Below are 23,630 nucleotides of genomic sequence, written 5' to 3'. Positions count from 1 at the left end.
GACGTTATAATCATTTCAATGAGGACAGTTATCTTTCCCTTAGAATTTGTATACAGTGAAATATTTGTCTGTGATTTAGGATGATTTTGTAAAAAACCTTTTACACAGTAGAAAACGTGGGCTCATCAGTACATTTAATTAAAAACGTATGTTAAGAAATGTGATTATAAGTGATAAGAATGTGTGAGATAGACATACACAAATCATACAGTAACCATTGACCATTTATCAATGGTTACTGTATTTGCTGTATGGAAGTGGGTTTGTGGGACCTATAGCAGTGTGCATCGGTGCCACCCTTTCACATCTCCCTGGACTGGTGGTTGAAGTCCTGCATCAAGCCCACCCTCTTCTGCTAAAAAGAAGCCTCCTGTTCCTCAAATTTTCAGTCAAGCTAAAGAATGTGTGCAAGGGCTGGCAGGAGAATGTGTAATCCTATCACAGAAACCATTTCTCTTTGGCAGAGTCTGCCAAACTGCACTCTGGTCATCTGTGTTAAACAAAAATAGTTGTGATGTCAAATGTTTTATATAATGAACAAAGTAACATTGATCTACTACTTAACTCCTACATCCAATGCTCTGCCAGAGTTGTCTTATCAATGAATTAAACATTGACAGATTAACCTACAGGGTCTTTCTTCCATGATTTCATGGATCATTTTCCATTGCCTGATGAAGAAAAACAAACATTTGCATTCATTTAGAAGTTTTTCGGAATACTTACAGATGTAGGATCTTAATTTGATCACCCTGTTGCAGGAGAACTTTGCTGCAATGCAGGACATGTAATAGTGTATTTAAGGTTAAAAAAAGGCTTCTGAAGTTTGCAATTGCCACTTTAACATTTCTGACTTGATTTTCCCATACAAAAAATGTATCAACCCTTACAAAAATGTCCATTAATTATAATCCACATACTAATTCACATTTCCTGTAGCTGCATGATGATTTTCCTGCTGGAGCAAACTGACTCAATTTAAGATCCTACATTTGTAGATGTGGTGAAGAGATCAATCGAATTCAACCAAAACAATGGAAATGCCATGTCAGGTGCAGGTGGCCTATGACATCATCGTTATCACTGGTTGCAGCAGAGCACTTGTCCAAGTAAAAAAATAACATCCACAATGCACCTAGTTATTTATCACCAGTAGCTAGCCTAACCATAGAGCCTACCAATATTGTAATAGTTTTATGGCATAACATATTATTTATATAAATGAATGCACTCAATCACGTTAGCCAGCCTTGCACATAGCCTACTTTTGAAACCACAGGCCTATTTCAAGATGCCTACCTTTGTTTCATTCATATTTGATCAACCATGTGCTGGCCATGTGCTGCCCTGGCTTAGAGACCATTGCATTGACCTATATGTGCAAGACTCAGGACAGCTTATTTTTCAAATATATAGGATCCCCTGTAAGGGATTCATTTTGATGATGAGTGCATACAATTTAAAAAATATATATATTTATGAAAGTAATGCCCCTTGCAGTGATGTTTTGGTGCTAGGCCTACTCTAGTACACTGTCCTTTCCCCTCACCACACCAGAGTATAACAAAATCATAGTAATTCATACCTTATTATCATGCTTGTCAAACAGGTTGGGACAGAAAGGCAAACTTCTGATTCTTGATATCTCCATCAAAGCGAAATAACAGCTGTAGGCTAGATGCAGTGATTCGGGTACTGTATGAGGAAAGGGATACACGAGTTGAAAATCAATATGTAGGTTGAGGATTGGTTAAATGTAATTGGTTAAATGTAGGCATATCCAATATGGGAAAACGACCTAACTCTTCAACCTGTGTGCTTGTGTCTTTCAGGTTATTTGGGATCAAAGCAGAAGATGTATTTCTGTGGACTGCAAGGATTATGGGTCAATAAAATATTCTTTATTTTCTATTACCATATTCCTTCACCCTATTCAACCTTTTTCAGATCTGCATGACAGTCTAAGTGTATGGCAGAGGTGCTAGCAAACATTAGGGGCTATGAGGTGCAATTTGAAACTCAGTAAATTAGTTTTATAAAATAAAATCATTATTTTTCAAATTAGTTTAAGTGCACAATTCAAAATGTATTGCTGAAGCGTTACAGATAGCGCGCTAGAAATGTAAAGGTAATGTCCTACTGAGTCAAAATCTGCAGCATTTACCGTGAATGCAGTCTCCACTAATAGGGAACATTGCCTTTAAATTTCAATCACACGTTTCCATACACAGTTTTTATGCAAGTAAAGTCATATCATATATTTGTTTTTAAATCAAAACAGCTGTGACGGAAACAGGAAGTTTTGGTGTAATTTTTGACATGCCAACAGATCATTTGTTCGTTCAACATAGTAGCATATTTTTGTCAGTAAAATTAATTATGCAGTTAACCGTGGTGGAAACGACTTTATGCGCAAATATTGATATACAGTGCATTCGGAAAGTATTCAGACCCCTTGACTTTTTACTAATTTTGTTACCTTACAGCCTTATTCTAAAATGTATTAAATTGTTTTTTCCCCCTTCGTCAATCTATACACAATACCCCATAATGACTAAGCAAAAGCAGGTTTTTAGATTTAAAAAAAATTGAAATATGTAAATAAGGTATTTTTTGTATTCTTTTTAAAAATAATTCTAAAAACGTGTTTTCGCTTTGTCATTATGGGGTATTGTGTGTAGATTGATGCGGGGAAACAATAATTGTATCCATTTTAGAATAAGGGTGTAACTTAACAAAATGTGGAAAAAGGGAAGAGGTCTGAATATTTACATTTTAGTCATTTAGCAGACGCTCTTATCCAGAGCGACTTACAGTAGTGAATGCATACATTTCATACATTTTTTTCCCCCGTACTGGCCCCCCGTGGGAATCAAACCCACAACCCTGGCGTTGCAAACACCATGCTCTACCAACTGAGCCACACGGGACCGAATGCACTGTAAAAATCTAATACAATTAATTGTATTGGTCACATACACATAGTTAGCAGATATTGCGACTATAGCGAAATGCTTGTGCTTCTTGTTCTGACAGTGCAACAATATCTAACATGTAATCTAACAATTCCACAACAACTACCTAAAACATAGTATATACATACGAGATGAGTAATGCAAGATATGTAAACATTATTAAAGTGGCATTATTAAAGTGACTAGTGATCCATTTATTAAAGTGGCCAATAATTTCAAGTCTGTATGTAGGCAGTAAGGGACCTCCCTGGTCTTTGTAGTTAAATCTGTGCTTGAAATTCAGTACTTGACCGAGGGACCTTACAGATGTTGTATGTATGGGGGAAAGAGGAAGGTGTAGACATTCAAAAATCATGTCAACCACTATTATTTCAAACAGAGTGAGTCTATATAACGTATTATGTGATTTGTATTACAATTACATCTATTTAAATCCAACTTTCTTAATAAAAAACATGAGCTGGCACGCTCCCAGAAAAAAATATTTTATGTAGAGGTGCTGACTAACGGCGAATAAACTATAAGCTATAAAATAAAGAGAGTCGCACAGTCCATATATAAACTCCCAGTCATTTATTGGGAAAAACGTTGTAACACAACGTTCCAGTTGTGTTGGGCAGGGCAGAGGTGTAGGTGTAGGAGCTTGATGCTCTCTCTGCAACTGCTTGAAGACGACGGAAAGGAATTGGGGATCTGGAACCCAAGATGACTGCCCTTGATTGGCTGACCCCAAGGTGTGTTAATAAGGCACCTGGCCCCTAGCAAACAATTTACAGAGTTTGTCTCAGAGAGGGCTGTGAGATGGTGTGCCAAGAGTCACCGGCAGGTACAGTCGAAATGTGTATGGTGGTGATGGCTTGGGTCAGTTCCATTGAGTGTCTTGTTTTAATAATATGGATTTAGTTTGATGTTTCTATGATAATTCATGGAAAAGCTATAGCAGATAAGAGATTTAAATGCAATTTATGTGATCAATTATTTCTATAAAATGAATACTTTATTTTTATGCAAATCAAAGGCTGTAGAAGTAGGCCAGATGGTTTTAGAATAATGTGCACTTGTTTTGATGTTTATATAACGAGGTTTCCATCCAACCACTTCATGCGGATGAATTACCTGATTGAAAAAAGTCACGACACGGTGGAAATAGGATATGCCGGTACAATTTGATAAATGCAGACTGACAATTTGTTCTTTCGACAGGGTGGGATTTTTTTGTGTGTCGTAAAGTTAATTATGCGAAAAATTGCGGTGGAAACGCCTTTATGCGCAAATATTGATATAATAGCCATCATATCCAAGTAAACTTGGAGTCACGCGATGGTATGTTGTGTGGTCTTCCCACTACGACTCGGGAAACCATGCAGTTTATTAGGCTACAGGGGCCTGTTGCACAAAAGTAGAATTAAGACATCCGGGATAAATGACTCAGCTGAGCTCAATGAAGCCAAAACATGTGCGTCCAGGCTTAATTGGTTGCACAAAGACCAAGCCAGGATGAGCAGACACGGATTCATTAAGCCAGGTGAAACCAATCCTGGATAGGTGCGCGCTCACGGCTCACTCAAATAGACCCCGCCACAGATCACAGATTAACTGATTTACCATGGCAACTAGAGCCGCGTACTTTTCCCCGTCGGAAGCACAAATCCTCATGGAGGCATACGAGGAGGTAAAAGATATAATTAAGAAGAAAGGCAACACCGCCACAGTGATAAAGCAAAGAGAAAAAGCGTGGCAAAGTATTGCAGACCGCCTGAATGCGTAAGTAGTGCACAATTACACAGTCACCGCTCCGCTGAAACATCACAATTACAATTCAAATATTTAATTCACATCTCCAAAAATGCAGTTGTACTGTAATTATGAAACGGGTAAATTTTTAATTGAAATGCACTGCAGATATGAGTGAAATTGTGTAAAGTAACTCCATCACACTGTATAAAGCTATGATAGATTTTTTGATATTTTTACTGAAAACAAGACAAAAATACCAAGTAATTTTTTGCAGTGTGACTCCATTAAATGTGTGTGTGTGTGTGTGTGTGTGTGTGTGTGTGTGTGTGTGTGTGTGTGTGTGTGTGTGTGTATATTAAACATGAACGGGCCAAAACGGACATGGCAGCAGGTCAAAATCAAATACAAGAACATTCTGCAGAATGGTATGGTCCCTGACTAATATTTAACAAAGCACAAGCATATATTGTACCCAGAAGGTGCCTGCTCACACATTGTCTGTACTGTTTTAGCAGTGAAAAAGAATACCCACAGACAAGGCACGGGTGGTGGGTCACCAAAGGCTGACCTTACCCCAGCAGAGGACATGGCCTTGGAGCTAAATAAAGGCAGGCCCGTCTTAGAGGGGATCCCTGGGGGGAAAGAGACGAGCATAGGTTCCTCCCAAGATGCCACCCGCTTCATTCAAGGTATGTCCTTCCATCTCTACATGGGATACAACCACATTCAAATTGAATCAATTTGGACTGTCTGACTTTGGTTTACCTATTGCCTTGCAGTGTCTGGCAGCACTGTGTTCCTGTTAGAGCCACCAGCACAAGCACCAGACGATGCTGATCCAGTGAGTACTCCATCAAAGGCATACTGTAGGCCTGGCATGTCTTGTCTACTAGCTTCAATATGAATCCGATTAAATGTGATAGGGTGAAGGCCCCAGTGCAGCAGCAACAGCACATGATGGAGACGATGATGAGGAGGAGACCATCTCTCTGGATTCCAGAAGGCATGAGGTATCATGTTAAGACTGTGAAAGTACTATTTACTCTACAATGGTGAGGAGTCCTCATCAAAATCAAAAAATCTAATTTCTTTTACAGGACCCAGATGCTATACAGTGGGAAAACCAGCCTGGCAACATAGTGCGTATTAATAAAAGGACACCACATCCTGCCAAATTCCAGCTGCGCTAATTGTATTGTGTTCACAGAGCTCACAAGCTATCAGAAAGTTGTATGGCAACCACCTCCGGCGCCAAATAGAACTGGCAGACATAGACATTCAGTACAAGAAGAAAAAGATGGAAAATCTTGCACTGGAGTCCGAAATAAAAAAGAGGACAATTAGGAAACTGGACCTTGAAATAAAAAAACTTGAGAGGGAGGTGAGATATGCCTTCAATGTACACTGTATGCTAACTGTAACACAAATGTATTAATCATTATTTTTCTTTCCTCCCCCAGCTCCAAGAAGATGACACAGCTCAAAATAAAAATTAGGTATATTCTCGTAAAGTCAAGTGAGCCATGACATATGAGCTCTTATTGTGAGCACACAGGACGGTGGCATCTTTCTAAGGTTTTTTTTATTTTCCCAGCAATCAGTACAACCAAGTCATCGTTATAAGGCATCGCCCTCTTTTGCCCACCCCCCCAGCACCAGGTGTGGCCACTAGCCTATATGAAGGCCCAAAATTGTGTGTTCCTTTCTGCTCTGACAATGGCATGCCCATTCGTGCGAGATGTGGTGGATGAAGAAGCACTTGTGCTGAGGAGAGCCTTCAGGCGAGAAAGGGTCTTCAGGGACCGGTTGGACCCACTGGCCTTCCCTGATAACCTGTATCTTTCATATAGATGGTCTTCTGCAGATGGCATCAGGTATCTATGCAGACTACTGGGTCCCAGGATTAAGCACCGCACTGCACGGAGCCATGCACTGAGTGTGGAGCAAATGGTTTGTGTGGCCTTGCGCTTTTTTTCTAGTGGAGCCTTCCTGTACTCAGTGGGGGATGCAGAACAGCTGAACAAGGCCACAATTTGCCGCACAATAAGGAGTGTGTGTCTGGCTATCAAAGCATTAGCAGATGTCTTCATCTCCTTCCCTGGCCACAGAAGACTCTGTGACATCAAAGAGGAGTTCTATAGGATTGCAGGTAAGAGGATCTACAAATTACAGGACAACTGTTAACACATAGTAGGATACTCATTACTTTGTGTGACAGGTTTCCCCAATGTCATTGGTGCAGTGGACTGCACACACATAAGGATAAAAGCCCCCTCAGGTGCCCATGAGGCCGATTTTGTGAATAGGAAATCCTTTCACAGCATTAATGTTCAGGTGAACATAACTTTTTGATATTGTCCATTGACGAACACTCTGCATTGCCAGTGATGTGCATTGATTGGTGTAATATTCCTCATCTTATGATTTCAGATGGTCTGCAATGCTGACTGTGTGATCAGCAATGTTGTGGCAAAATGGCCTGGCTCAGTCCATGACTCCAGAATCTTTCGGGCCTCTGAAATCTATCAGTGCCTATCACAAGGTAAGCCACACAAACACCTATTTATAACCATCATGGCTGTGTCAAGAATATCACTGTGTTTATGAGGTAGTAATGATGAGATTTTGTGTTGACAGGTGAATTCTCTGGTGTGTTGCTGGGAGACAGGGGGTATGGCTGCCAGCCTTTTCTCCTGACACCTTTCACAGACCCCCAGGAAGCACAGCAGGCCTACAACCATGCCCATGCCAGGACCAGGGCCAGAGTTGAAATGACCTTTGGCCTCCTGAAGGCACGCTTTCACTGCCTTCACAAATTAAGGGTCAGCCCTGTTAGGGCATGTGATATTACTGTGGCTTGTGCTGTCCTCCACAATGTGGCCTGCCTGAGGAAGGAGAGGGCCCCCAGAGTGCCACCAGCCATGGACTGGGACAATCCGGCAATCTTCCCTGATGACGACAGTGGTCGGCTGCTGAGGGACCAATATGTGTTGAATTATTTTAGTTAGTATGTGTGCTTTCAATTTTGGTTAAATATGTCCTGCGGTGGCAGAGGAATTGGGGTTTTTTTGGGTTCGTTTTTTTACGAATTTGGCCTCTTATGATGTTTGTGCGGTATACTGTGTGTAATACAAGGCTGCAGGGAGGCTACTGCATCCATTCATTTGTCTGTTCAGTTGATGTGTATGGATTTGTCCTGCATTTATTTTAGTGTGCAGACATGCAGGGTGTGTTATATACAGACCTTTGAATGTGTATGTATCATTTTGTATAATATGCTTGGATTCTGTGCTTTCCATCTTGTAGTCACTGTGACTTCAGTTTCGAAAGGAGCTGATGGTTTACCTGCTTTTTGTCCTTATTCAATAAAGGAACATAATGTTACACATTGTTTTTATATTCATATGGAATGTGTATTTGTTTATATGACAGAGTACTAGGGCCACACTGAAGAAAAAGGATAAAGTCATAAATTTATGAGGCTGGTTCTTTCTGCAGAAAAGCTACATATTGTTTTTACAGTTTTGATACTTATGACAGTGATACTTAATATTCTGGCACATCAGCATGTCTTTATGAAACCATACTGAAGTACAATTTCACGAAATGCCCCACATCTGTCATTTTAACAACTGTCCTCCTTTAAAACAACCGGTTACAATATTATTACTTGTGTTTTTTTCCCCTCTGTGGCCCTAATATTCTAACATTTTATATATAGCCTTATAGTCTATGGGAAACTGTAAATTATCTAATGATAGCAACATAATCTAAAAATTATTTTTTATCCAAAATATTTGAAATTAATGATCACAAACGTTTAAATAATGACAGTGGGTCTAGTTATATGTGATAACAATGTATAGTGAGCAGTGAAATAACTATTGGTTTCCATTTGTGGTGACTGCTGACTGACATTAGGGATGAGATTAAATAGATCCTGGAATTTAGCCTGGTCTGGAGCAGGCTAGCTCCACAGAATAAATCTCCATGGTAATTTATACCATAACATATCCTCCTGCCCCCTATCCATCTTTAGTGCAACCGGATTACGGATCAATTGAGCCAGGATCACCAAGATATCCTGGCTTAATCCCTTATCCTAGTTTTGTGCAACAGGCCCCAGTACTTAAATAAATTAAGATGAACTTCAGTTAAAAGGTTATAATTGTTTTAAAATACAAAATAAACAATTGAATTGGTGGAATTAACCACGTCACTGGGAAACTCAAGGGCCCTTATAGCGATCGCACTTTCACCCCAGTAAAAATATATATATTATATATATCCTTCGTAGTAATCAGAGAGGAATGGACATTGTCAACGTTTAAATAGGCGAACGGTGAATGTCTGATATAAAACGTACCCTACCTCGGGGAATCACCGTTACAACTGGAGTTGGAGTGATAACCTAGAACTGACCCTCTTTCTATGAAGCTGAGTGGTGTCTATGGCAACCACATTGGCGAGAGTAACCACGCCTTTTGAGTACCCTCCTTCCGGCGTCTACGCTAGTTAAATCCCTCTGCCTGAAACCTGTCTGTCAGTAATATTTTGAGGCGTGTTAGAGGTGTAGAAGCAGTTTAGTTACTTAGCTAGTTATTAAACGACCTGTATTAGCCAGCAAACATGGCTAAAGTCAACAGTGGTACCTCCAGTTGTAGAGTCATGGTAATGGCTGGTAAATACTTAACGAATCCCTCACCGGGGCTTGTCCCGGGCACATGTCACCAGCGAATGTTAAAACTTCAGCGACGCTTGGCGAGTTCAAAGGCGGCCGGCCAGGGAGGCAAAACCCCGGCTTTGGCCCAGCAAGAGTTCCCTAACTCTTTCTCAGCCGCTGACCGCTACGTTCTGCCAAACCGCACATTAATTTATCGGGATGTGAAAGCGTTTCTCAATGAAATTGGTGGAGACCCTCGAGAAGCTCGGTACTGGTTGACCCAATTTCAGAGAGCCAGTTTGGCACAAGCGCCAGCATTTGCAGTGCTCGAGGTAAGTGGCTAACAAGCTAGGCTAATGCCAGCGTAACTTGCATTTTTTTTTATAGGGGAACAGTGAATGAAATGTCAAACGGAATAGTTCGTTACCAAGTGATTGAAGCGAACTAATAATTGCTGTGTACAGCTGTCAGAATCTTTATAGCTAGCTAGTGCCTGGTACCAGTCCAACAAACTTGGCTAAATAGCTCATAACCTATCCAATTGCGTATTCTAATTATGCTAACTGTTACTAGTAGCGTGTGGCTCATAGGCAAATATCATATCCTCCGTTTAACGTTCTGCACAATGCTCATGTGCTACACACAAACCTTAAACAATAGTCGCTAACAAAACTCGCTGGAGCTGCATAGATTTATGGGCAGGAGTGTAGCGCTTGCATCTAATTCTTGACATTGTGAGGTGACTGTAGATCAAGAACAGGATAGGTTCACCAGTCAGCCACTTTTAGAGCAGGCGTGGCCAACCCTCCTCCTGAAGAGTTACTGGGTGTGCTGCTTGCAGGCTTTTGTTATAGCCCTGCTTGAACACCTTATTCTAATCAGCCACTCATCAGGACCTTGATTACTTTATCAGGTGTGTTAGAGTATATCTGGAATAAGACTGCGCATCAGGGCCGCTACTGGACATTCTGCCGACAATAAACAAATTGCCTCCCCTACTAGAATAGTCCCAGTAAGCAAAATTATGTTTAAAATATGTATTTTCCAGATGTTGAAATCAGGTTAATTTTCAGATCTGAATGAAAGTTTAAAATATGTAATTTATATCAGCTACCCAACTTTATCAGGAGGAGTTATTCTGAGTCTATTTGCAATGTGTTTACACAGCTGGAAATGCAGAAGTGTTTTATTTTTCACTATGATCAGCTCGTAAAAAATGTAAGGTTACAAACTTGAAGCCACTGATCATGACAATTTAGCCCACTGGATGCAACTCCTGGATAACAGTTGTGAGTAGCCGAGAGTTTTTCCTAGCCACCGTACTTCTGCATTGCTTGCTGTTTGGGGTTTTAGGCTGGGTTTCTGTACAGCACTTTGTGACATCTGCTGATGTAAAAAGGGCTTTATAAAACCATTTGGTTGTTTCCATAGTGTCCATTTTACTTTGATCTGTCCTGTTTTTAGGATATGTTTAACATGTCAGAGCATTTTTTTATTTGATTGGGTGCCATTTAGGTTAGGCTATTTGATCGGAGAAACCTGTATGATGTAAAAAGTTTCCATCTCATTACATTGTCATACATTTTTATCTCCAGCCTGTAGGCTACAGAAAAGGCCACATACTCTTTCTACCACAGGCTATATCTGTTTGGGGTAGTTTGAGAGCCGGATTATTATTATTATTATTATAAATATTTCATAAAAGACAAGCAAACGCTTGGTAATCCTTCCGTGGGAAGATGGCAGACAATGAAGAAAGAGGAGCATATTCTGGGTAAATATGAAGTGGGGGGATTGCACAAGCCTTCTGGAAGATGGCAGATCAGGAGGAAATTGGATTATGTTTTGAGGGAATATGGCATTGAGGATCGCACAGAAGTTTTGCTAGAGAAGGAAAGTGAACATGAGAGTGAGGGTGAATTAATTGTGGTGGCAGGTGCAGTGACGACCACTGAGAAGGAGCTGAGTGTAGAGGGAAGCAGTGTGGTGAGGGAGGTTGGCGTCAAGTGCGAAAAGAGGGATACGGGCTCTAGTAGCTCAGAGATGAAACCTGACGAGAGTATGGATGTAGTACCTGCAGCGAGGACTGCAGAGTTTGTGCGTCATCCCGAGGATGAAAAAGATGATTCTGGCCTAGTGGGAGTGAGATTTGTGGAGAGAATGGATCATTGCATTTTGGCTGATCCATATGTGGTGTCAGGTTGGGTGGAGAAGAGGTTGGGGACTGTTGAGTTGGTGAGATTAACTGAGTGGACTAGTGGTGATTTGTGTTTCTTCAGGGAGCGGGTGCTGCGGATCACGCAATTTAGGGACACGAAATGTGACTTGTTTGCTCTCCAGAGCAGGGTGCCGTTGAAAGGAGTGATAACGGGGAGGCGTTAAGGGGGATCAGTTGAAATGGAAGATTCCTGTTGTCTGCGATGCCAGCCATTTGGTGCGACGCAGATCCGGAGGAGAGCGTGGGGAAACGGAGAAGACTCAGTCTTGCTGAGTTTTGATGCAGAGTCTTTGCCAGATAAGGTCAAGTTAGGAAGTGTAAAATATCCCGTGAGAGATTCTGTTCCGAAAATACTACAGTGTTTTAGGTGTCAAATTTATGGGCATGTTGCAGCAGTGTAGGAGAGAGATTCCTTGATGTGAGAAGTGTGCAGGAGGACTGTGAAGTATCGTTGGAGAAAATGGTTAGTTGTGGGGGTGCCCATGGGGTTGGAGATCGGAGGTGTGAGGTTGAGGTTGCCATGGTCATAGTAGTACAGAAAGTGTCGTATGCAGAAGTAGTAGAGGAAGATGGTTACAGGGTGAGGGATACTGAGAGGATTCCTGTGAGTAAGCAGAGACCAATAGAGAGAGATGGGAATAATATGTGCTTCAGTAAGGTGAGTTTCTTAGCATTCATAGCCACGATTGTCAATTGTACTGCAGAAATGGATTGGAATTCACAGAAAATAAAGGTTGAGGCGGCAGAGAAGTACTTGGGATTGCGAAGATTTACCTTTTCCCATATTTTTTTTATTACCGTATCAAGAATGTAATGTAGATAGGCTGTGAATGGCCTCACACCAGTACAGTAGGTGGCGGTGTATGCGCCTAAAAGTTGGATGCGATCCGCCACTCCAAATCCGAAAGAAGAAGAAACTCGAAATGGTTGGCCCCTTTAAGAGTTTTGATAAATTATTGATATGTAGCACTTGTTCACTGTCATTTGAATCTATCTTCATGTCAGGTGGACAAATCTGTATTCGAGAGCAGAGAGATGCTGCAGAGTCTGGCGTTTGGGCTCTCGTTTCTGCAGCGGATGGACATGAAGCCAGTGGTGGTGATGGGACTTTCACGGCCTGAGGATGACGACAACCCAGACGGGTTTACTTCCAACTCCAGGGCTGATATCGTTCAGCGGTGCCAGACCCTAACAGAGGTCCTACAGCACCACTCAGCCAGTGTCATACCTTTCTTCAGTGCAGAGGCCTTGTTGCTGGTGCAGGATCCACCCCAAGGAAGCAGGTCTCCCCTACCACACTTACCCTATCCTCCTTTGCATTACGATATTACTCGTTTGTTTTGTCTTCTTTTTAAGAGGAATAACGGCCCAATGTGTTGTCAGTGCAGGGTCCTCCATTGCAGTGGACAAAGGCCTGCTCCAGTGGAGCCTGGACTGCGGGGCCATCCCCCTAGTGTGCCCTGTGGGGCGGGACATCACGGGCCGCTCGGTGGCCCTGGACTCGGTGGATGTCACGGCCGCCATCTCCAAAGTCCTGCAGCCACTCAAAGTCATGTTCCTCAACAGCTGGGGAGGCCTCCGCAATCAGAGTCACAAGGTGGGTTGATTTTGGGGTTATTTTGGGGGGGTTGGGTGGCAGATTGCTAGAGGTTAAGTATTTTCTCAATGCATGTGCGTTCATGGTACTTGACCTACATTATGTAGTTAAGGAGCTTGTCGTCTTTGCTCTTTGAAGGTAGGCCCATCAGACTTTTCACAGAAGATAATTCTGTACATTTCCTGTACATTAGAAGCAGTAGGCTATTTACTGCCAATCAAAGAAGAGGCCTAACACCTGCCTGCTCTCCAGTATAGGACTACAGGGAACTGGCAAAATAAAGGAAACACCAACATAGTGTCTTAATAGGACATTGGGCCATCACGAACACCAGAACATCTTCAATGTGCCTTGGCATAGATTGTACAAGTGTCTGGAACTCTATTGGAGGGATACATGAGAAATCCATAATTTGGTGTTTTGTTGATGGTGGTGGAAACACTGTCTCAGGTGCCGCTCCAGAATCTCCCATAAGTGTTCAATTGGGTTGAGATCTGCTGACTGAGACGGCCATGGCATATGGTTTACATCATTTTCATGCTCATCAAACCATTGTGACCACTCGTGCCCTGTGGATGGGGGCATTGTCATCCTGGAAGAGGCCACTTCCATCAGGATAGAAGTGCTTCACTATAGGTTGAAGGTGATCACACAGAATGGCTGGCTGTGTATTTATTGGTGTTTACCTTACCCTCTAAGGGGATGAGAGGACCTAAACCATGCCAGGAAAATGCACCCCAATCCATAACCGAGCCGCCAGAATCTTCATTTACTCAAGTGTTTCCTTTATATTGTCAGTTACCTGTATATCAAAAGTATTGTTTGTTTTTAACTCATGTCGTTTTGTTGCTTTCATTTACTTCCTTATCAAGGTTGTTCACCTTGATGTGTTTCTGTCCCACTTTCCTGGCCACATATCAGGTGCTGGATTTAGTGTCTCTGCCCGGTGATCTTCCCAGCCTGTCGGGGGCGCCGTGGCTGAGCTTGGCCGAGCGTCGGAGGGTGGGCACCATCGCCCAGCTCCTGAACCAGCTTCCCTGCGAGTCCTCTGCAGTTATCACCTCTGCCAGCACACTGCTCACAGAGCTGTTCAGCCACAAGGGTGAGGGAGACCTGTATGTGTGTGACCCCCCCCCCCCAAATAACCCCTACGTCTAACTGATGCTCTCTACACACTCACTCACACTCTGCACCTGTCATAGCACGTGGGGCTCACCTCATGTTGCTGAGCAGAGTTTGGGGCCCCTTAAGGCAGGCATAGGCGTTCTGCAACTTCATTCCTCTGGAGTCAGTTTCTGCTCTCTCCCTTTCTGCTGCTTCCCTTTAATCTCCCAGGGTCTTTTATGTATCAAGCATCTCAGAGTAGGAGTGCTGATCTAGAATCAGGTTTTTCCTGTGCATATAATCGTATTCATTATGCTCCGAGACACTTCATACATCCGGTGTCCCAGTTCTTAATTACTCGCTGAATTGAAGTAAAGAACAGACTCCAGGAGACACTCTGGCCCTCGGTGTAGTAGACCACAGGAGGTTGGTGGCACCTTAATTGGGGAGGACGGACTCGTGGTAATGGCTGGAGCGGAATGAGTGGAATAGTATCAAATACATAGTTTGACGCCGTTCCATTCGCTCCGTTCCGGCCATTATTATGAGCCGTCCTCCCCTCAGCAGCCTCCACTAGTAGACTGTATGTCCATGCATGCAGCTCATGTTGTGCATGGCATCCATGTGTATCTGTGACACCTGAAATCTGACCAAGGGTCATGTTAAGGTCCTAGGATGTGTATTTTGAGAAGTGACCTTAGCACAGCAGAGGTTTTAAAGATGCACTCATTGATCTGGGTGGCTCCATTTCTTTATCATACAGCACAGATATGTAATGTGAGTCACTGCATGCAAAGTCTGCACGACAGGTAATCAATCCTTCACGGACCTAACTGGTTAGATTTATCCCATTCCGTACATTCAAAGTACTGACACAAGGAAATGACAGACTCCTCAACATTCCTTGGGTAATTCACTTTTCAAGCTAGTTCACCTTGCCCTAAACATTGTATAGGGCAAGGTGATAGTCATACGCTACTGTGTATGTGCTTCCTGATTTGACCTGCTTTGTGTACACAATTGTTCACTTTCACCCCTTCTGTTTTCATAGGTTCTGGTACTCTGTTCAAGAATGGAGACCCCATTCACAAGTGAGTATTTCAGTCTCTTGTTGTGGAAATTCAGTACTGCGAGAGATTTGGTCATTTCTTCAAACAATCATCTTTATTTAATATCGATTAATTATTGCAATGAGGCTGGTCGACCGAGTAATCTAACCTTTACACAAATGCAGAGTACTATATATAGCTGACACTAACAATGCTCAGCCATGGTTGGTTCAATCCCCTCTCATGCAGACCAAGGAGCATCATAAGTCACTCTGGGTTCATCCTCTTGTTATCTGCACTTGGGTTGTTGTCTTAACCCCTCCCTGGCTTAGTTTCCCAGATGCAAGGATGATTTAGAGATGATGAGGAATTGTTCTAAACTCCTCCTGGCTATCTCGGTTACACCCACCACATCTTGTCTATGTAATGCGGTCTTTAACTCATTTGTCAGCTCAAGCCGTCTCTAATGACCATACGTCCAGATTAGCTGCAGGGAACTAGTGGAGCCCATGAAAACACAGACACTAACAGGACAGTGTTACTATTAGTTAAATATTAATTGTTAACCATTAATATCAAATAAACCAGCTAAATATGTAAGTTCTCTATCATACACTCTTCTCTGTTAGCTTGCAATTTTGCTTTCAACTTGGATGTGTTATTCACTGTGAGCAGAGCGTCCTAACTTGAGCCATGCATGTTTAACCTGACTATTACGAAAAATCTTCCATTGACATCAGTGCAAGATTTTTGTGTGAAATTTAGGAACAGTTAGGCTATTTGCTCATGACGTTTATTTCTGACATTATATCGCTTAGTTTCCTCATTAAGCCTTTCGTATCGGCACCATAATAATTTCACCTGTCACAGTGATGGCTCTGGAACAATAAGTCTAGGGAGACAAGTGTCTGTTCACACATCACAGGGGGTATTTTCCACTTCTAATCGCACACAGGCTGTGCACAAAGTACTTCCTCATGACGAGCCCAATAATAAAACCTAATGAAACATTTACTTTTCAGGGTGAAGATCGTACAATCTTTAAAGGGATGTATTTTTCTCTCGTCAGTGCAGATGGCCGTTGTGCTATCTGATGTGAAACAAGGACATTGGAACAAATACTGCTCCTACAACCACAACTCCTTAACTAGATGTAGAATTAGCAAGTTAAGACTTGCGCAGGAAGAAACGCATCAACTACAGCTTTATAGTGTTTGATAAGATAAATTCTGACTTGAGTCTTTTGTGCACTGCATGTGTGCAATTAGGCATGGGGAAAGGTGACTTTTTTTCCCCGTCAGCCAGTTGTCTTGAATTAATTCTGACTTTGAGATGGGTGATTGTGTGCCTGTCATCCCAAGGGTCTTGTCATAGATAGTTGAGCTTGTCAGTTAAAAGTGATGCAAAGTTAATCACAACTACTGTCACAACTACCGTCTCTCTCTCCTTTTGTTTGGCCAGGTACAGCACTCTGGATGACATAGACCTAGACCGCCTACTGGCCCTGATAAACAAGTCTTTCGAAAAGAACCTGAGGGAGGATTACATTGAGTCACTCAAAGGCCGCCTCCACTCCATCTACCTCTCTGAAGGGTAGCCCCACACACACGCACACATGTCTTCCTGTGTGGCATCCTTTTTTCCTTTCTATGTCTTTTCCTGATCTGTGGCTACATTCCAATTCTCTACCCTTCTCCAGATGTGTTAACTTGTATAAACCGCTCTCATAGATTAACAAAAACATTTTTGTGAGGAATATGGTGGTGGAAGGAAACTCCCCCCAGCCATGCTTACACTAACCCAATGATTTTCAATGCATGAGGAGGAGTGAACGAGTTCACGCTACTGGAGAAGAGTAGGTAAAGAACAGGAACCTAGCCTGTGTCTCAAAGAAACCACAACATGGAATGTTCTATCACCTGCAGGTACAGTGCAGCAGCCATCATCACCAGGGAGCCTCTGAGCAGTGATACACCCTATCTGGACAAGTTTGTGGTGAGCAGCAGCAAGCAGGGCGAGGGCACCAGCCAGATCCTGTGGGAGTGCATCAGGCAGGACCTGGGCAAGCTCTTCTGGAGGTCCCGCGCCACCAACCGCATCAACCCCTGGTGAGAAGAACATGACACTGCACAATGGACACAAGAAACATGACTTATGGCTGTTTTGGCCCCACATAATGGCTGAAGTATCAGTCAAGTTGAGAGTATGTAGAATATTTTCTCTCCAATTCTGCGGGGCAATTTAAGTTTTTTTCACTACAAAAAAATGAATTTTTTTATTTTTTTTACTGTGAATTAAAAATAGAAGTCAAGCTCTGTCTTTCGAATGTAGATGTTTTGGATACTAGTTGTCCCTGCCTTAACCAACACCTAGACTCACTGCTGTGTACAGGGTTGTCTCTTTTTTTAGAATGTATTTTTCCTTCCTTTTCTCCACCTATCCTCTCAGGTACTTCAAGCATTGCGACGGAAGCTTTGTCAACGGCAGCTGGATTGTCTTTTGGTTCGGCCTCTCAGACATCAGGGAGTCCTACCAGCTCGTAGAGTATGCCAAACGCGTTCCAGACTCCTTCCACAATCCGATAATGGGGGGAGCCCCCCAGCAGCCACCCCCAGGATCCTGAATGAATTCTCCCAACATTCCTCCTCCAAGCCTAAATAAATGGTTGCAAAACACCAAGCTAAAATAAGCAGTTCCTCCCATTGACAAACTGTTTTGTGGTAAGTTTGGTGTGGTATTGCTTGGTGGCTTGGAGCAGTAGGTCATTGTTTTTGAGTGCCAGAGAGCATCTTGGGTTAGACTGCGGTGGTTATATTTGGATCTGGCGGAATTGCAGTAAGCCTGCCTTCAGCGCTCTGGCTGCTGAAGGTTTGTTTGGTGGAAAAGGTTGTACATTTTGTCTGGATTCACCCCCCTCATGTAGTTGATTTCACTACTGTGCTTGGGCCAAATCCCAAATTGAGGTACATGCTCATAACTCTATGTGCACCTTGCTTTGATGTCATTGGGGGATATGTGAGTGTTGAAGGCAGATCTCAGGTTATGATTTGGCCCTTAGAAAGCCCTGAAGCAAAATCTAATTTAAGAAATATATGATGAGAGATTAATGTATTCAGGAGTTTAGAGTGGCTTCCCTTTTTCATCTTGGATTTATTTTTTATTTTTTTTACATTTCAGAAATATGTTTCAAATACAAAGATTTCAAGATGGGGCTTTAAGAGACTTGTGCCGATGTTTACATTTCAAAGGGTATTTCTTCAGTGTATATCCAGCATCCGGTCACTTTCATGCTGCATTAACCACAGTGGTCAATGCCAGTATCATTTTTTTTTTTTTTTTACACTTGTCTTAACTCTACAACAAATGTGAAGTTTAAATTTTTATGTGACCTTTTTTTACTTGAATCTTAACAAGAATTTCAAATGGACTCAATGCTGGTTTTGGAGTTAAGGTAGTCCATTCAAGGACCAAGGTAATATAAAAAATGCAGCTAGCCTTTTACATGGCTGACCTCCACTGTTAAATGCACAAAAGATTGCCAATCAAATTAACTGACTTAAAATGGGTATGATTTTAGTCATCTGGGGGACAAAAAACAGTAATTGACTTCATACATTCTGGAGGTTTACAACATGCATATTTTGAACAATAGGTGAAATGTATAAAAATATCAGCCATTGTTCAACGTGTCATTTTACATGGAATTAAAGTTGACATTTTGACACACGCCTACTGTGGATTCTGTCTGGAATTCTGTGAATGCCTTAAATTCACTGCAACAATCCAATGGACAGGGATGCAAACTAGTCACCTTTTGGGGAAATTCGCCGTTTTGAATCCAAAATAGGGGACCTACGTGATTTGTGTAGATCCGATGAGATTTTTTTTTTGGGGGGGGGGGGGGGCTAAACTGACAACTGAGTGAAGAGCAGATATCTCAACTAGCAAGCAAGTCGCAGCAATGAAGAATTGAGTGTGCACGCGTTTGAGAAGGGGGGGAGAATTCTGTCAGGGGGGAGATTTTCGGTAACAACGTTCCTCAAGTTATAACGCGTTAGTTGCTTACTGGACCCTGGTAATCTGTGTGAAATGTTAGCTAGCTAATGAACTAACCACTGTTAACTAATGTTTTCCCTCTGCAGTATGTGGTTAATTTTCAGAATGAGAGAATTAGGTGAAAATGAGGTGTTGCTTGTTAAACAAGTGGATTCAGGGATCAAGTGTAGCTGGGCCTGGTTTAAGATGGATGCTACTATAGAGGTGAAAGGAACATCACACACTTCCCTATTTCTCACTTTTGCTGGCACATTGTAGAACAATGTCCACAGGCAGAAAGTGTACAAAGTAATAATGTGCAGTGTAGCCCAAAGATATTGTTTTTGTGTGTAATTTGACAAAGCGTGTGTGTGTGTGAGGGGATTATAATTTGTTTTACTCAGTGAATGTTATTTTTGCACACATGTAGCCTTGTGCACTTGATCGATGTCTAGTGGCCACTATAACAGAGCAGAAATAGAATGCCTATTTGTTTCATTATATTTCTACTTTAAGATGGGTTTTTTTTCCCAAGTGCAATATTTACAGTTGAAGTTTACATACACCTAGATTGGAGTCATTAAAACTTGTTTTTCAACCCCTCCACAAATTTCTTGTTAGCAAACTATTGTTTTGGCAAGTCGCTTAGGACATCTACTTCATGATACAAGTAATTTTTCCAACAATTGTTTACAGATTATTTCACTTATTCACTGTAACACAATTCCAGTGGGTCAGAAGTTTACATACACTAAGTTGACTGTGCCTTTAAACAGCTTGGAAAATTCCAGAAAATGATGTCATGGCTTTAGAAGCTTCTGATAGGCTAATTCACATAATTAGAGTCAATTGGAGGTGTACCTGTGGATGTATTTCAAGGCCGACCTTCAAACTCAGTGCCTCTGCTTGACATCATGGGAAAATCAAAAGAAATCAGCCAAGACCTCAGAAAAAGAATTGTAGACCTCCACAAGTCTGGTACATCATTGGGAGCAATTTCCAAACACCTGAAGGTACCACGTTCATCTGTACAATGAATAGTACGCAAGTATAAACACCATGGGACCACGCAGCCGTCATACCCCTCAGGAAGGAAACGTGTTCTGTCTTCTAGAGATAAACGTACTTTGGTGCGAAAAGTGCAAATCAATCCCAGAACAACAGCAAAGGACCTTGTAAAAATGCTGGAGGAAGCAGGTACCAAAGTATCTGTATCCACAGTAAAACAAGTCCTATATTGATATAACCTGAAAGGCCGCTCAGCAAGGAAGAAGCCACTGCTCCAAAACTGCCATAAAAAAAGCCAGACTACGGTTTGCAACTGCACATGGGGACAAAGATCGTACTTTTTGGAGAAATGTCCTCTGGTTTGATGAAACAAAAATAGACCTGTTTGGCCATAATGACCATCGTTATGTTTGGAGGAAAAAGGGGGAGGCTTGCAAGCTGAAGAACACCATCCCAACCGTGAAGCACGGGGGTGGCAGCATCATGTTGTGGGGGTGCTTTGCTGCAGGAGGGACTGGTGCACTTCACAAAATTGATGGCCTCATGAGGGAGGAAAATTATGTGGATATATTGAAACAACATCTCAAGACATCAGTCAGGAAGTTAAAGCTTGGTCGCAAATGGGTCTTCCAAATGAACAATAACCCCCAAGCATACTTCCAAAGTTGTGGCAAAGGTCTTAAGGATGACAAAGTCAAGGAATTGGAGTGGCAATCACAAAGCCCTGACCTCAATCCCATAGAAAATTTGTGGGCAGAACTGAAAAGGCATGTGTGAGCAAGGAGGCCTACAAACCTGACTCAGTTACACCAGCTCTGTCAGGAGGATTGGGCTGAAATTCACCCAACTTATTGTGGGAAGCTTGTGGAAGGCTACCTGAAACGTTTGACCCAAGTTAAACAATTTCAAGGCAATGCTACCAAATACTAATAGAGTTTATGTAAACTTCTGACCCACTGGTTATGTGATGAAAGAAATAAAAGCTGAAATAAATAATTCTCTCTACTATTATTCTGACATTTCACATTGTGAAAATAAAGTGGTGATCCTAACTGACCTAAAACAGGGAATTTTTACTAGGATTAAATGTCAGGAATTGTGAAAAACTGAGCTTAAATTTATTTGTTTAAGGTGTATGTAAACTCCCGACTTCAACTGTATATGTATTCTATTATAAAGGCTGTCATGGCTAACTGCAATATTAGTGTATTGTTTTTTCTCAAGACTTGAGTGTAATTTGCAGTAAAGTCTAGGCAACAAATAACATTGGATTGCCTTCTATACATTTTTTAGCTGTGAGTTAGGTTCACATGAACCACTTTATTTTACACACAGAGACTGATCATGTAGATCATATTCTTTGTTGTTTAATTAGTTAACCTCCATTTCCCCCTAGCAGGGATTTTTAGCAGGTTTCAGTGCAACAAACACAAAAGTATCACCTTTTTGGGCCCTCACCAGTTTGTATCCCTGAATGGAGCACTGAAGGTTGAGTGGGTGTATGGGCATTTTTGTTTGGGGTCTGTTGGTGTGTAAACCAAGCTTTGTTAGTGTGTTTGAAGATTTTGGAGTTAGATAAAAACTATTGCTATAATGCTTAGGTGGATAGAGTTTAAGACTGGTCAAGCTGCTCAGGTAGACATGGACACTAAACAAAAGACAATGGGAAAAGAATCACATTTGTAAATGATGGTTGTGAAATAAACCACCACTTGTTTCACAAGTGTAGCAGGTTGTGAACTCTGCAAACAACTATCCACTCAATGAGAACGGTAAATGACTAATTATTAGATACATTTATGTTAATGAATGTAACCAAATGACAGGGATTATCTGTACATTTAAGCCTTGTTCACACTGCAGGCCTTCGTCACAGGTACCTTTTAAAAAAAATGTGCCTCAGTATTGTCACAGTATTTCTGTGCATTCAAATTGCCATCGATAAAATGCAATTGTATTCAAATCAAATTTCAAATCAAATGTACTTATATAGCCCTTCTTACATCAGCTGATATATCAAAGTGCTGTACAGAAACCCAGCCTAAAACCCCAAACAGCAACCAATTCAGGTGTAGAAGCACGGTGTCTGTAGCTTATGCCTGCGCATTCCATAACCCCACCGCCACCATGGGCACTCTGTTAACAACGTTGTCGTCAGCAAACTGCTCTCCCACACGACGCCATACACGTGGTCTGCGGTTGTGAGGCTGGTTGGACATACTGGCAAATTCTCAAAATGACATTGGAGGCTTATGGTAGAGAAATTAACATTCAAATCTCTGGAAACAGCTCTGGTAGATCTTCTTGCAGTCAGCATGCCAATTGCATGCTCCCTCAAAACTTGAGACATCTGTGGCATTGTGTTGTGTGACAAACCTGCACATTTTAGAGTGGCCTTTTATCGTTCCCAGCACAAGGTGCACCTGTGTAATGATCATGCTGTTTAATCAGTTTCTTGAGATACCACACCTGTCAGGTATTTGGTATTTTATTAGGATCCCTATTAGCTGTTGCAAAAGAAGCAGCTACTCTTCCTGGGGTCCGCACAAAACATGAAATGTTACATAATACAGAACATTAGTAGACAAGGACAGAACTACATCACATTCTTGTTTTTTTAAAGCACACAGCCTACATATCAATACATACACACAAACTGCCTAGGTCAAATAGGGGAGAGGCGTTTTGCCGCGAGGTGTTGCTTTATCTGTTTTTTGAAACCAGGTTTGCTGTTTATTTGAGCAATATGAGATCCATGCAATAATGGCTCTATATAATACTATATGCTTTTTGAATATTTTCTGGATTTGGGGACTGTGAAAAGACCCCTGGTGGAATGTCTGGTGGGGTAAGTGTGTGTGTCAGAGCTGTGTGTAAGTTGACTGTGCAAACAATTTGGGATTTTCAACACATTAATGTTCCTTATAAAAAGAAGTGAAGCAGTCAGTCTCTCCTCAACTCTTAGCCAAGAGAGACTGGCATGCATAGTATTTCTATCAGGCCTCTGATTACAATGAAGAGCAAGACGTGCCGCTCTGTTCTGGGCCAGCTGCAGCTTAACTTGGTCTTTCCTTGCAGCACTGGACCACACGACTGGACAATAATTAAGATTAGACAAATCTAGAGCCTGCAGGACTTGCTTTTTGGAGTGTGGTATCAAAAAAAGCAGAACATCTCTTTATTATGGCCAGACCTCTCCCCATCTTTACAACCAATTCATCTATATGTTTTGACCATGATAGTT

General features: G+C 41.8%; 1 protein-coding gene and 1 long non-coding RNA gene across 2 annotated transcripts; both read left to right on the top strand.

Annotated features, from left to right (window-relative positions):
* Window positions 1–6,826: 6,826 nt before the first annotated feature.
* Window positions 6,827–7,411, top strand: LOC115202877 (uncharacterized). Its single transcript, XR_003880082.1, has 3 exons — window positions 6,827–6,861; window positions 7,143–7,254; window positions 7,350–7,411. It is a non-coding gene; the product is annotated as an uncharacterized LOC115202877 (long non-coding RNA).
* Window positions 7,412–9,211: 1,800 nt separating this feature from the next.
* On the top strand, window positions 9,212–19,071 carry nags (N-acetylglutamate synthase). Its single transcript, XM_029757734.1, has 8 exons — window positions 9,212–9,707; window positions 12,599–12,876; window positions 12,977–13,190; window positions 14,112–14,292; window positions 15,346–15,385; window positions 16,805–16,936; window positions 17,269–17,451; window positions 17,792–19,071. The coding sequence occupies exons 1-8, from the start codon at window positions 9,342–9,344 to the stop codon at window positions 17,964–17,966; spliced, it is 1,569 nt and encodes a 522-aa protein (XP_029613594.1). The 5' UTR covers window positions 9,212–9,341; the 3' UTR covers window positions 17,967–19,071.
* Window positions 19,072–23,630: the final 4,559 nt, after the last annotated feature.

Source organism: Salmo trutta, chromosome 1 (genome assembly GCF_901001165.1).
Source record: "Salmo trutta chromosome 1, fSalTru1.1, whole genome shotgun sequence".
NCBI classification, from domain to species: Eukaryota; Metazoa; Chordata; class Actinopteri; order Salmoniformes; family Salmonidae; genus Salmo; species Salmo trutta.
Note: the sequence above shows the minus strand (reverse complement) of the source record. Positions and strands in the feature narration are given on the sequence as shown.